We start from the raw sequence: 15,972 nt of genomic DNA on the forward strand, positions 1-15,972 counted from the left end.
TTTCTGAGTTAGCGTTTTTGCTTTCTTTGGATAAATACCCAGAAGTAGAATTGCCTGATCATATGGTAGTTCTACTTTTAATATTTTGAGGAACCTCCATAGTGTTCTCCATAGTGTCTGTATCAATTTACAATCCCACCAGCAGTGCACAAGGGTTCCCTTTTCTCCATATCCTCTCCAGCATTCTCTTGTCTTTTTAATGCTTGCCATTCTCACAGGCATGAGGTGATATCTCATCATGGTTTTGATTTGCATTTCCCTAATGTTTAGCGATGCTGAGCATCTTTTCATGTACCTTTGTATATCTTCTTTGGACAAATGTCTATTAAGGTCCTTTGCCCATTTTTATTTAGATTATGTAGGTGTTTTTTGCTATTGAGTTTTATATTTTGGACAGTAACCCCTTATCAGATATATATGGTTTGCAAATATTTTTTCCCATTCCATAGGTGTCTTTTCATTTTGTTGCTAGTGTCTTTTGCTGTGCAGATTTGGGATCTTTTATGCTGCCTAATGTTGATGGTTTTTGCAAGGCTTTTACATGGTTTTGAAGATTGCTTGAGCTAGCAGCATTTCTTTCTTTTCCTTTTTCTCTCCTTTTCTCTTCTCTTCTTTTCTTTTGTTTGCCATTTTCCTCATCTGTAATATGAGTCTGTTGGATTAAGTAATTCTGAGATCTTGAGGAACTCTTCTAGACAAGTACTGGGTCTTCTGGCTGATGCCACTTGGTTGATCACATAAAAACTCTTGATACAGGTGTGTTTCCACTTCAATTTATGCATCTGAAATGTTCATAGAATGAGAGTTTGGCCTAATGCTAATGAAACTAAACTCTTAGACTCTTAGATGTTTTCTCTGCCTTAATATAATATTTGTTATGGTGGTTTAGTACTTTTTCAAAAAAAATAATGCCTCACACTTCATAGGGCTTCATAAATGTACAAAATTCCATGTATGTCCTCTTTTGTTCCTTAAAACATTTATGAATGTATATTACAGTGGAGATTGAAGAACATGTACGCATAATAACCCCTCTGATCAGTATAGTAGTAATTCTAAAGAAATTTCCATGAAGGCAGGAGGGGGCAGTTAGACCTGTTAAGGGGTCGAGTGGAGGCAGAGAGAGCCCAGGGAAACCTTCCTAGGAGCTGACATTTGAGCCAGCTCAAAGGCCTTTGACAAGAGAGGAGTGGGGGAGAAAAAGGAATTGAAGGCCAAGGTACTATATGAACAAAGGCATGGAGGCATGAAATAGTGATTGGTGGCTGAAATTTTCCTTTAGGTGTGAAGTGTTTTTCATATTTTGAGAACTTTGGAATTTTCCTTTCCATTTGTGATTTTAATCATATCTCCACTTGGACTTCGTCTTTATAGACTGAAGCATTCCAAATAGGCCTAGTCTGTTCCATCCTTTAAACCATTTTAATAGTTTGTCTTTGTCCAACAGCTCCGTTTTGTCAGTCTTAAGCAATAGTGACAAAAACTTTCCACAATTTCACAGATATAAGTGATTCATAATATGCAGACATTATAGCCCATTCTACCACTCAACTGCTGCTCCTTCCCAAACTTGTAGTGGACAAAATGTTTTATGAAAACTCTTGTATAGAGGTGGAGTTTTTTTGTTTTTGTTTTTAAGATACAAAGAAACCTTTATTTTATACTTTAGGTATTTCAATCTTACCGTAAAATCCAATAGTATGTTCTGATATTGTGTTAAAGAATCAGTTATTTTCTATATGTCCATTATATGTGAATTAGAAGTTTAACAAAATGAGTTCCACAGATAACCAAATTAAGTTCCTGCTTTGGGGACCCTTTTTCAGTTATTAATCATTTTAGTTATTGAAGGAGAATTTCAGTAAAACTCCTAATCTAGTAAGTAGTCTCTTCATTAACTTTTTAGATTCCTAGACCTTGGATTTTTTCTCAGTAAGCTGGTGGGCATTTCTCATCTTAATCAGAGTAGAGGGAGTACATAGGAACTCTCAAAGAAAAGAACAAAACAAACAAACAAAAAATACCTAAAAACTAGATACCTAAGAAACTACTCTTTGGGCATGTTTCATGAAAGTGAGGATTCGACCTACGGGCATGGCTCAGATTGAGACAGTCCCTAAGTGACCATGTTACTTAGTGTTTACAGTATAACCTTTTTGTTAATTTCCTTTTAATGACTATGACTGAAACATTTTCTACAAATATCCATAAAAATCGGCTTCAAAAAGGTATTAATATATTTCATAGTATAATTGAATTTCATAGTCATTTAACTTGGAAGGTTCAAAGAAGAAAACTGTATTTGCACTGACAGGATCACATTTCAGTTGCAACTTAGAAAAACCAAGTTGAATCCCAGTTTTCAGCTTGAGCAAAAATGTTCTGATTCTGGTGAACTAGGCAATTTATAAAGTGGGTTTTTTTTTCTTCTTTTAGTAAGCCCAGAGGAGACAGAAAGGAGACATTTAATCTGTATTTATAAATTTAGTATAGATAGACTACTGAGTATTCTATGTAAGTCAGCTCTACCTAATAAGGTAAACCTGGGTTGGATGACTGTCTAGCATTTATTTTCTTTAATTAAAAAAAAAAAAATTAGCAGCATGGCATGACCATATAAAGAGAATTTACTGGATGCAAGAAAGGTTGGGTGTCTACTTGGCCGTGAATGAAAGAGTCCTACTTCCCTTTTGCCACATTTAAAATACACAGGCCTGGCAAACCACCTTATTAGTACCTGCAAAAGTCCTTCACGTAAAATTTATTCATTTATTTATTATTAGTTTTACCAGTAACCTTAATGTAGCTAAGTGGTTCTATCACTCCATTCAAGATAATTTTTCCAAGTTTGCCATCAGATATTTATTTACTTTGAAAATGGTCATATGGATAAAATGCTTGGTTTTTGTACAGTAGGTGTTCAGAAAGTGAAGTATTGGTTCTTATTAAATGGAGGCCTGTCATATATCACAGCTACTGAAGGTGAGGTCCAGAAAAGTTGAATGACTTGACTGAGATTGGGTACCTTAAGTCTCAAGTTAAATAATAAATGTAGCACTTTTCCACCAGTGTCCTGCTTTCTGTTCTGAGAAACCCCTTGTGGAACCCCTGAAGGCATTATTAAAATTTCAGTTATCCGAGCAACCAGCATGCCCTAAAATGACATCTTGCAATTAAATAACAAGACATGAAATTAAAAGGTTTTATATAACATTTAATGAAATGCAGTTAAGACTAAGACTCTATGCTTACTATTTATTTGTATAGAAACCATCTCTCATTGTTCAACGTGCATTATATGTATTCATTCTGAAGGGGTGTAGAGTATATAAATTTAACTGCTTTAGATTTTGGGGTCCTTCCCCAAGTTATTTTGCTAATTTCAGTAAGATTGTTTTTAGATGATTGAAGACATTCTACAGTGTTATCCAACTATTGTTTAAAGCAATTTGTGATTAAAAGAAAATACATATATAAGAATAAAATATATATATAAGATTCTTTCATTGTATCATTTCCATCAAAATGGTGGTGGTAGGAGGTCCTGGGGTTTATGTTAAAAGTCGTGCCATTTGCCTACTTTGCTTAAAAGTGTTTATTGTGGATATTGTTAACTGCTTTCCTGGTGATTTACCACTTGGGAAATGTTTCCTAGGCTGTTAGACTCATCCTGTGTTAATGTTTTGGGTGGCTGAAACCCTGTTCTGTTGATAACAGTTGAAAACTTGAATGTAGCCATAAATATGCAATGAATATGGTTCCAGCTTTGTAACTTAATGTGATTTCCTCACGGTAGACACATGAGCCAACAGACCGAACAGATCCTTATTTGGAAGCCAACTGCGTCTGATGAGATGCAGAAGGCTGATTATAGCTTTGTTTGACTGCCTAAACCTGTCTTCCTTGGTCCCTGGTTGAGGGCCTCAGGCCTAAGTCATGTCGTGGTAGATGAGGTGAGAGTTGGTACTCAACAGATTTGTTTCCTTACCTTCACAGGGTTTTGTTTTGTTTTTTTTTTACCCCTAGACTGACAATTATAAAATGAAAGGATGATACTGCCAAGGTCTTTAACATGTATAAGAAAGTTACTTCTTTTTGACATCTGACATATAGTTTCATTTGAAACAGTATTTGCTGAGGAATATCACTTTAAGGATAACAGTGGAATGTGAGAAAATTATCAACCATCTTTAGAAGAGATTGTATTCCTCATCTAGTTCTTATGGTAAATAAATGTCTTATTGTATGTAAGGATCTCAGATAATGAAAGAATATGTATAGATGTTAGATAAATTATTCTCCAATCTTATTGTGCTTAAAAATACTGAGGAGCTAATAAGTCTTCCAGGTAATTGTGATGCAAGTGGTTTCAGGACTGTATTTTGAATAATGTTTATAGATTTTCTGTGTCTTAATATTTCTTAGCGTTTTGTTTTGTTTTGTTTTTAATTTTTGGTCATAGTTCTGCCATTCAGCCATTTCTTTTTTCCTTTCTTTTTTTAAGATGACTCTTATGAAAGAATCTAGGTAGACCTTATAATTGAGAATCAAGAGACTTGAATTCTGGTCTTTGTTCTATTAACAAAATTATGAGCCTCAATTCATACTGTGATGACATCTGTCATTTTCTATAACATGAAATAAGGACGAACACTTTTTTTTGAACTTTTGGGGAGAATGTTCTCAGTCATTATTGAAAGAATGTTGCTGAACGTAACTACAGATAAAAGCCATGTGGGATCAAGATTGAAAGAACTGTGTGTGTTTTAAGAAGCCTCCACTGTAGCTTTGGCATTATTCTCATAACTGCTCCATCCTATCCCTTCCTTAGGGAATAATTTCCAAGGGGAGATGTATATAAGCATGTCACTCTTATATGGCAACATGGTTAAGTTTGTGTTTAAATTGATTTCATACTTGTGAGCAAATACTAATTTTATTCAACCTAAGGCTATAGGGTCAGATTGCAGTGTGGTTATACAATTTGTAGAGCAGAGTATAATCAATTGTCACGTTTGCTTTTATGTGTTTCTGCCTACACTTGTTCATAATTTTAACCCATCTTTAAGCCTTTAGTGATAGTCCAGTTATTTACAGTTCAATATAAGATATTGGTTTCCAGTAATTATAAAAACTGTTGTCATAGAAGCAAAGTGTGTAAGTTTTCTCATCCTTATCAAGAAATTATAGTATGTGTATATCTCTTAACTTTTGAGGGTTCTAAAAATAGTTCATGGTAGACATATACAAATATAAAAAGCATATGGTTGTGGCTTAGGAACTGTAGCTCATAGAAGGATTAGCTTGAATAATGTATCATTGTTCCTAGGGTCAATTAAGCGTGTAGGTTTGGCTAGCTTGGGAACAGCCTCTAGCATGTGACTCTATAAATAACACTTGCACAACAAACATGGGCTTGATAAGTGAGCAATAAATCTGGGCTGACTGCCCATGCTTCTAAATTTTAGAACCAGTCCTGCCATCATAGTATTTAGAGGGCATGACAGCAGTAACAGAAGTTTTTAAATGAAAACATTTTTCATATCTATTTTGTGTTATTCCTGGTTATCCGGTTTTATTCTTATTTTTTGTTGTTTCCTAAAAGTCAGCTTTGCTTGATAAAAAGAATTCTTTAGTTTGGTCACTTGGCTTCTCATTAGATACTTAGGTTTTGTGGTCTTACATATACTTCAGTACAAAGGTTCTCACCTTCTTGAGGAATGGTGGTGATTTGGTTGCCCAGTTTTCTATAAGCATAAAAACAGGGCACACTTCTATCATTTCATCTTTGTTTAGCTTTATTGGGAAGAATTAGGAACTTCTCACAGTTCCCACAATTACAGGCCCAAGCAGCAAAAGATAAGTTCACAAATACGCATTTTGTTAAAGGATCTATCTAAGCAAGTCACTATTGCCAAAAAAAATTTTTTTTAATTTTGGTTTTCCCCTATTTCAACACAAGGTCTGAAAGGTGTGTTAGGGATTAAACATTTGTCAGATGTAATTTTTTAAAGTTTCTGTTGGTTTAGTTTGTAAATTATGTTAAATTCTTATGACCAGTTTGTGCCATCTGATGTCACAGAATCTTGGCAGAGTTGGAAAGAACCAATTTGTTAGGTAACTGTGAAGTACAACCAATTTAGGACTACATTGTTGGGATTTTGTGAAAAGTAGGTTTTACAGTTTAGAAGAAAAACATTTTCAAAAGTGGATTATGAAAAGGGAATAAACCATACATATTGACTCCATTTAGGATTTAGGTCACAGTATTCCTTGGTGGTTAAAGAATAACCCGGTAGAATAAGCTTTCAATTCATCAGACAGGTTATTGAGCACTTATGCAAAGCACTGTGTTCATGTATGAAATGTAGAAAGGGAGGCTGAGATCGTTTACCCTCCAGAAATTCATGATCTGATGGGAAAGACATCTTAGACTTATGATATAAAAATGCTCTCTATTTATATTGATAGTTTAATGGTCTCTTAATGCAGTGGCTCTTATCCCTGTCAGTCTCATCAGCCTCTTTTGGTAATAAATATTTGGGAAAGTATCCTAAAATGAAATTCATATGTAACAATTTAACTACATACATAATTTTTAAAAGTCAACATTATATCAGAATTATGCAATATGGAGGAGAAATAAAGTAATTTATGATAAAAATAACATGTATATTAATTTATAAATGCTTTGGGTATTCTGTATTTGAAGCTATAATAAAGTAGTCAAGTGCCTGCATCTGTACCTAAAATTGCCATGAACATGACAGTTTTGAATAAAGATCAAGTGTGTTGAGTTGGTAACTAAAATACCAAGAGGGCATTGCTGTGATAATGTGGTTATCCAAAAAGTATATACTGTTAACAGATTTCCAAACAAAACTAAGTGTAATTGATTGCCTTCCAGAAAAATTTGGTATGTAACTAAAATTGTGCAAAACATACTTTGTCTATGTATAAAATGGAGTTCTGTGTAAAATTTGGCTTTTTAGAATGTGTGGCATGACATTCAAAGTTGTGGAAGACCATCTACTGCACTGCAGGAAACCTAGCATCCAGTACCCTCTCCCCATTGTATATTTGTAAGACTGTGAAAACGAAAAATGCCCTTCCCCCAATTTCTAAATTGAGAACTGTTGCTTTAAATAAAAATTATCAGTACAACACCAAATCAGTTTTTGAAAAGCTGCAGTGCTTTTTGTTTTGTTTTAAATTCAGAGTAGGCATGAAAGAGTAGAGAACTATCACCAGTGATGTAACAGTGAGAATGCTGTTTCCTTGTGATGTAAATGAATACACTTACAGTGCTACAGTCAGTGGCTAGTAGATTTCAGTGTACCCTTCTGCAGTAATGATGCAAATTAAACTTTGAATTTTTACCACAGGTTATTGGTTTTGCTTTAACTGTAATATCTACACCATGTAGTTCTTCATATACATATACAGAATATTTACCCTCCAGGCATTAGTCATACTTAAAACACAGCATAGGTGATCAAGTAGTGTCTAAGGCAGTGTTTCTCAAACTTTTAATGTGCATACAGATCTCCTATGGATCTTGTTAAGCTACAGATTCTTAATCAGTGTGTTGGGTGGAGCCTGAGGAGACCCTGACATTTTTAACAGGCTTCCTCACAGGTTTTGTCAGTTCTGCTGGCTCAAGGCCCACACTCTTTAAGGAGTAGGGATGTAAGGGAAATTGTTAGTTATCCATTCCTTGAGGTGTGTAAACTTTGTCAGTATCAATGTTAATCACTAAAATTATTTTACTAAAACTACATTACTTTAATTCTCTAATACGTTCACTAATGAGTAGCATAAGGTTATCCTAAATTTTGAGGGTAGAGATAGTCATCAGTAGTTTCTATCACTACAAAACTCATTTCCCATTACGTTGCTCTGTATCCCTTAAGTAAGGGTTATGCATTTAGTATTTGATAGATGAAACATACAACAAAGAATTTGAAGAGCACCTTAGCATTTGTTGGGATGTGCTTTGCCTGGTTCATAAGAAGTGTAGCTTTTTCTTTGCCTTGGTTTAGGTGGATAGAGTTGACCATTTTATGGCTTAAATAAAAAATTTGTATGGAGTGATTTTTCACAATGAATATTTTAAGACATTTGGTTATATGAATGAGATTATTCTTTTACTCCCAAATTATTTTGCTGCTCTTTTCCTGGGAGCCAGTATGGTCGTACCTGCATGGTTCCTTCTTATTCTAAGCTGATGGCCTTGTGCAAGTTGAACTAATGGTCCGGAAACATTGTTTCCTACCCTGAAACCTATAGTGTCTACTGCATCTCTTCATCGTCTATCAGGGGAAACCAGACTCTTTTTCAGAGCTCTTAAAGCCCCAGACCTGTCATTCTCACTTAACTGAAGTCATCTCATTCTTAAACATGTTCTTGACTTAACCTGTCTACCATGAAGTTTTTCCTATTTTAAATACTATTGGACTAGCACAGGAATGAAGTCTGGAGAAATATTTGAGAGCCTTTTGTGTACTGGGAGCCACAGTACTAGTTGCTTTTGTGTATGCTATTGAATTTAATTCTCAAAACCCTGGGAAGTAAGTAAATAAATCAGTCTTATTTTAACGAAGATGAAACCATTTGTCTAAACGACCTGCCTGTACAACCCAGTTTATCGTTGGCAAATTTGAGACTGGGATTTGAATCTATGTCTGCTTTCTTACTATTCCAAAGACTTCTGAAAGGAGGGATCTGGGTCTTGAAAAGGTAAGGTAGAAATTAGGTGTTTTATGGGCCAGCTGGGGAAAAGATTACCTGAGGAAGAACAGTAGTCTTAAGAAATGTAGCAGATATTTCAAAAGAATCAGATACTCATATTAAGCTTATATAGCTGTTGATTATAGCGTTGATAACACTTGATTTGCATAAAGGATTTTTTTTTTTATTAATACATTATCTAAGCCATCTCTCCATGACCCACTTCCAAAGTGGGTTCACTCCTTTCTTAAAATGTTTATGTGCCATTGTGACAATATCTGTTGAAGTTAATAGTAGGGAGAGTTACTTTTATTAGATTCTGAGGAATTACTTTCTTAGGAAATTAGACACTACATTATAACAGGAAGACAATGCCTAGATAGGGAAGCAACTTGCAGATTATCATATCTGTATATTAATTTATACCGGTGCCAATAATCTTGTTTCTAAAGTAAGAAACAAAGTAGGAAGGAGAAAAACCAGTGTAACTTTAGAGCTGCAGTCCACCAATTTAAGTGAGTAGAAATGGTAGGCATAATATCCCCATAACCAATTTGTCTCTTTACGAGTGCCATCAGGTAACTGATCATTAACACCTCTAATGATTGTGCATTTTTATAATAAAGGCAACTTTCTGTTCTGATGGTAGAGCTCATTTGCTGGTCTTGGAATAGTCTTAATAGTTGGCGAATTAAACAAGGAAGCATTTAAAAAGGATTCTGATTCTCTTTTTGAATTACATTCCCTGAAAAAATTTTATTCTGCAAATGGCAGATTATCATTTTAGAAAATCTTTTCCTCTTTAGAGACCAATAAGGTAAAGTGAAAAGAACACTGAGCCAGAAGGTAAAAAACATTTATTTTAATCCTGGCTATGTGTGACTGGGTGTTTGGTCTACTGAGTGTTGTTGCAGAGATTTTTGTCTCCTTATACTTCATTATTGTAGGGATTAGAGGCAGGTAAGTAGTGATGTAGAGGTTAGTCTTAAGAAATCTAAACAACATCCAAAATACTCTCACAGCATAAAAGGAAGTCTGATATAGTACAAAGAGTGCAGATTTTTGCATCAGTTCTCATTCCTGAGTTTAAATCCCATTTCTGCTGCATACTATTCCGCTGCTCTTGGGCATATCACTTACTCTTAACAAATTGTAGGAAGGGACTTCCCTGGTGGCGCAGTGGTTAAGAGTCCTCCTGCCAATGAAGGGGACACAGGTTCGAGCCCTGGTCGGGGAAGATCCCACATGCCACGGAGCAACTAAGCCCGTGCGCCACAACTGCTGAGCCTGTTCTCTAGAGCCCGCGAGCCACGACTACTGAAGCCTGAGCGCCTAGAGCCTGTGCTCCATAACAAGAGAAGGCACCGCAATGAGAAGCCTGTGCACCGCAACGAAGAGTAGCCCCTGTTCGCTGCAACTAGAGAAAGCCCACGCACAGCAGTGAAGACCCAGCGTGGCCAAAAACAAATAAATAAATTTTTAAAAAATAAAAATAAATTGTAGTAAGTGATTATTTTATTCAATCTCTGTGAGAGACTCATGAAACAATAGCATGGTATCATCTTCCTGTTGAACATCGGTCCTGGAGAGATGAGATCTTTGGGTCTCCCCATTGTAGCTTCTTCAGGTAGCATTTCATGATCTTATGGATTTCCCCATAATTTGAAGATGTGACAGTAATATTGTTATTCTTTATAAGATCAGAATTCCTTATATTCCCTGCCCACGTTTGAGTTTCATAAGGTTCACATCTCACAGGAGGATATAAAGCGCTTCAAATATTTCTATATACTGTAACCTCAATTAACTTTTGTGGGATTATGCAAAACGTCAGTTTACTAATGATTCACTTTAGATTTTTGCCCCTTTTTTGGTTCTACATGGATTCTGCTAAGTCATCCAATACGTAAGGCCAGATTCTGTAGTATAAAGTAAAAGACAAAAGCCAACAGGAGAGGTGGCTCTGTATACGCAGGAGAGACTGCTGCTGGACGTGGACCTTGGTCAAAGTACAGCTGCTTATGTTTCATCAGTCTAAACTTTGAAAGGTTCATTGTTTCCCAGTCTTAGCTGCTCCAGAGTAAGATCATAGGGTTTATCTTGATCATAAATCCAATCACCTTTTCTTTTCCAAAGTAATAGGAAAGAATAATTTATTTACATATCTTGAAGGGGCTGGAGAATTTCACACTTATCTATTTTCCTGTAGTAAGTTCAGCAGCTAGACTATTCTTAGGAACAAGATAAACTAAATTTTAAATTATTTTCTATGTTATATATAACCACTCATATTTTTAACTCTGAAAATACTGTTTATGAGTTTTGCTTAATTTTATCTCCTTGGTTTGTATATTTTGATTCTGTTATTTATAATTTGACCTTTTTTAGAATCTGTAGTTTAAGTGAAAATTCTTTTCAGCCTATTCTCTGATTAACATTTATGTGAACTCTTAATCACCTACATTCTTAAATAATGCACACTGCTCTAATATTCATTGCGTTTACTATTTATTGAGCCCTACTATGTACCAGGCACTCTCCCAGGTACACCTTCTTCAAGGAGCTTATATTCTAGTAGTAATAGAAACTCTGTTTTGTAATATTTTGTAAATTTTGTAAATTCTTTTATTGAATCTTCAATACCATGCCTTTTTATTATACTCCCTCTTTAGTATTTATGCAATTATTTGTTATTCAATGTATATTACAAAGAATTTACATTTTTGAATATTGTCCTTTTCATGTGTATGTCTAGTACAGAAATTGTTTTCAGAATTCCTGGGTGCCAGATGTAGTCTTGTTGTGTACTGGATATGTGACCTTGTGCAAGTCCCTCAGTTTTTCATAGTGGAGGTACCAATAATGCCAGCCTCCTTAATCCTCTTAATGCTATATCTCTCGATAAGAGAGTAGAAGTCCTCACACCAGAATGCGATCAACTTTGACCAACCAGTGAAATTATTTGCTTCTACCCTATCCTTTCTTCCTCACCTCCTTACAGTGGAAGCAGTGTCTACATTCTGTTCCTTCTCACTCTCTAATGGATGACTATAACTCTTCATTGATCCTTTAGCACATCTTCAGCTACTCTGTTTTCATTCACATTTAAACAGTTGAGTTTCTTCCTCCGGAAAAAAACAAAAATTCATATCCATCCATTTGTGGTTTTGTACACAACTAAATCTGTCTGTTTTCTTACCTCCTATGCACTGTACCCCCATCATGCCACTGAAGCTGCTCTTGCCAGTGTCACCAATAATCTCCTTATTACTATTTCTAGTGGGTCTAGAATCCTTACCTGCAATTACATTTTTGGAAAAGAAGGTGGGTATTGATAAAGTCAGTAAGGCGACAAGGACTTTGGGAGAAAGTTTGATGTTCTTAGGGCAAAAAGAAAACAGCTTTCTTTTCATTAATTCATTGACAAATATTTATCAAGCACTTTATTAATCATTGAAGATACAGTAGTTAATAAAATGGATAAAAGTCCCTTTTTCTCTGGAGCTTGTTAGTTTGAGGAAATAGACAAACAAAATAAGTAAATTATGTGTCAGATAATGATAAAGGATTATCAAACAAAAATAAAGCAAAGAAGAGGGAGTAGAAGTTTAAATAGGGTGGATTTTAGATGATATGGCTACGGAAGGCCTCACTAAGAGTAAGACATTTGAGCAAAGACCAGGAGATGAGGGAAGGTCCCGTGCAAATATCTGGGGGAAGAGTAGGCCTAGCAAACTATTTATTTTGTCTAAGCAAAAATAGTTCTTTGTCCTATGAAATGTTTTTATAAAGATTTTCATTCTTATGATAAGGAAGACTGGATATTTTGGGGTATACTTCTGCAAATTGACTTTTTAGGATAAAACAGTATTCATGATTTAATCTTATAGAAAAAGTGAAGACAAAAACTCTAAAGCTAATTTTATTTCACATTCCCTTTAGCATCTAGATGGTTGCATGCTTTTAGAGTTGGGACAGTTTAAATAATGGCATATTTATTCCTTAAAAAAATGTAGATCTTTTTTGAGTAAGTGGGACATTAGCTGAAGTAACATAGGGTAGCTTTATAGGGCTCTAAACTAACTTACTGAGGTTCAACAGAAGCCTTTTCAGGAGGAGAAATTTTAGCATTTGTACACTTAGTAGTATTTCAGCAAAATAATCACTTTTATGAGAGCAGTAAAACTATACATTCTCTGCATTATATTCAAAACACTAATTTATTTAAAGGCGAAAGACGCCTTAAGAACAGACTTACAGATTGGCTCCACTATTTGGGAAGATTCATGTGCTTGTTATTGGAATATGGTCATTTAGTCATCAAAATAGGGTCCTAAACCCTCAAGTGGACTGCAAGCTAGTTATAAATGGATTAATATGATTTACATAATTGGTTAGTTTTCAGAGAAACCTTTTAGATATTTAGAAAACCTTCAACAGTCAGAATCCAGAACTTGCTTCTCTCTTCTCTTTTACCCCTCATAAAGGTAACAGATTTTAAGAAGTACTGGAGGGCTTACCTGGTGGCGCAGTGGTTGAGAGTCCGCCTGCCGATGCAGGGGACATGGGTTCGTGCCCCGGTCTGGGAAGATCCCACATGCCGCAGAGCGGCTGGGCCCGTGAGCCGTGGCCGCTGAGCCTGCGCGTCCGGAGCCTGTGCTCCGCAACAGGAGAGGCCACAACAGTGAGAGGCCCGCGTACCGGAAAAAAAAAAAAAAGAAGTACTGCAGACAAGGAGTAGGCAGGTGGCACACAATTTCATTCATATTTAAGAGCCAATAATAATGAATCACTGGCCATTTTTCCTGGTTTCTTAACATTGTAACAGGCAGTGAGAAACAGAAACATTTCCCTAAATTTTGGTTGTCTTACAGGTTTCAAGTTTCTTTCCTTCGGTATGACTGTATTAATTATCGTGTATTGCTTTATATCTGTAAGCATGAGAAGCACTGAATAGGAAACATTTTAGGGTTTAATTTGTTCAGTGGCTCACATGGAGGATGGAAAAGGAATAAACTCTTAACTGAGCTTGATAAGGATGTGATCTTTTAGAATGAGGTGTTTACATATACACTTGTACAAGGTTTTGCCTGTATTGTCTAGACCTGAGCAGTGCTAGTGCAACTGCTAAAAAGCATATATGACTGGTAAAGAAGTGCTGATAAGGTGATATTTGAGAGACTATATACTCTACTAAATAAATATTCTCTCTTAGCATTTTTAGTTGGTCTGTGATAGCCTTCAATTGTCATTCCCAAGTGTACAAATCTTCCACATTTTTTACCCCCCTGTTTTCATCTTCTTTCTGCTTGCTTAGGAAAAAGAATTCTCCCATCTCTAGTAGATAATATTTAAGGTCCATTCTAGCCAGAGTCTAAGATCCTTTTTTACTGTGTTATTGATATGGTAACATTATTGATGAGAGAGCATTCTGGTTCCATTTCAGGAAAATTAACGACAGGATGTCATTTCCTTTACTATTTACATGGGTATTTATCATGGGATGAGTCAGGAAGAGAGAAATCAGATTTGAAATTTAAACAGCCATAGAGAAAATGATTTGAGGGTTTTGTGGGGTTTTTTTTTTGCGGTATGTGGGCCTCTCACTGTTGTGGCCTCTCCCATTGCGGAGCACAGGCTCCGGACGCGCAGGTCAGCGGCCATGGCTCAACGGGCCCAGCCGCTCCGCGGCATGTGGGATCTTCCCAGACCGGGGCACGAACCCGCGTCCCCTGCATCGGCAGGCGGACTCTCAACCACTGCGCCACCAGGGAAGCCCTTGAGGGTTTTTTTTAATAACTTATTTCTAATGCGCTCCCTCCCCCATTTCAAAGATAATGAGTTCATGATTATCTTTCTAGGTTTTCCTATTATTAAACAGTTCTGTAATTTTGCCATCTAAACACTTAAAACATTTTGATGTCTATCCTTCCCATGTGTTTTCAGTACACACACGTTTAAACAATTAGCCTCAATTGTTTTACAATCTACTTTTAAAAGCTGTATTATGAATATTTTCTATGCTATTAAATATTATTCTAAAATATTTTCAATAGCTGCAATATAGTACGTTATATGTAACAAGATTTAATTAGTCCCTCTGGTTAGATGTTGTTATCTACTTTTAGATTTTTGCTTTTATTAATTATACAGAACAGAACTTTGCATAAATCTTTGAATACTTCCCTGGCTATTTCTTCAAGATAAATTTTCAGGTGGTTTCATGGGTATAATATTTTTAGTTTTTGTTTCAGCGAAACAATTACTCTTTGCTGGAGGAAGAAAACTATATTTTTTGAATGCTCATATGCCAAATACTGTGCAAGATGCCTTGTAGTCACATATTTCATATAATTTTTAGCTGTTTTCTTCCCCATTTTTATAGATGAAGACATCTATATGCATGTGTGTAAGATATTTTGCAGTACGTTAACAGTATGTAGAAACTGTTTAAATGTTTTGTTTAGCAAATAACAAAGGCCTTCAGCAGTCACAGGAAACAATCAAGTTTGTAATTCTGTTTTGGCTTTGGAATATGTACTATAATAAGACTTCATCTTTTCATGTTTTATTTGTTCAGTGTAAAGGGTTTTAGGTCTTAAAATTATATGTTAATTGGCATTTATAGCTCTAGGAGGAAAAAAGTGGGTGATTCCCTTATGAATTTTGGGTTTTGCTCATATGACTACTGTTATAGATGATTAATTTATAAATCACATTTTATCTTTAAATTAGAAGCGGATAATAATTGTCTGCTAGGTGAAAATGGTTTCCCTTCACTTAAAACTCCAGACATAACTTTTTCAAATTTTGCACTTGCAAGATCTAAGAGGGGAAAGTTCAGAGATATAAGGATGACAGAAGGTTGCAGAGGAAGGGTGAGAGCAGTGAGGTGACAAGACTGTATGCTTTTACAGAGCTAATTTAGAATCCTTTGCCTACTGCTTCATAGAGCTACCCTATGTTGATAAGTGAGGTTGTTGTTTTTAGGGCCTCGTATTTGTTGTCTAATGCAGTGGATGTTTTGTCTCAGTCACATAGATCAAACAACAACATGGCAGGACCCCAGGAAGGCCATGCTCTCCCAGATGAACGTTACATCCCCTACCAGTCCACCAGTGCAGCAGAACATGATGAATTCAGCCTCAGGTGAGTGAAATGCTGTAATTAGAACACACCAAGTAATGCTCGTGCATTGATAAAACTTTCTGTGGAAAATAGTAGTTATTCTTTTAAGGAAAC

At 35.6% G+C, this 15,972-nt stretch overlaps 1 protein-coding gene across 6 annotated transcripts in view; it reads left to right on the plus strand.

The window, feature by feature from the left end:
• Window positions 1-15,972, plus strand: part of YAP1 (Yes1 associated transcriptional regulator) — a 109,508-nt gene that overhangs the window by 33,484 nt on the left and 60,052 nt on the right. For all 6 annotated transcript variants that reach the window (XM_079930352.1, XM_079930350.1, XM_079930354.1 and 3 more), the window contains exon 3: window positions 15,764-15,879. In XM_079930352.1, coding sequence (XP_079786478.1) covers window positions 15,764-15,879 — 116 coding nt within the window. The remainder of the gene's footprint in view (window positions 1-15,763; window positions 15,880-15,972) is intronic.

This window comes from Stenella coeruleoalba (genome assembly GCF_951394435.1).
Source record: "Stenella coeruleoalba genome assembly, chromosome: 8".
NCBI classification, from domain to species: domain Eukaryota; kingdom Metazoa; phylum Chordata; class Mammalia; order Artiodactyla; family Delphinidae; genus Stenella; species Stenella coeruleoalba.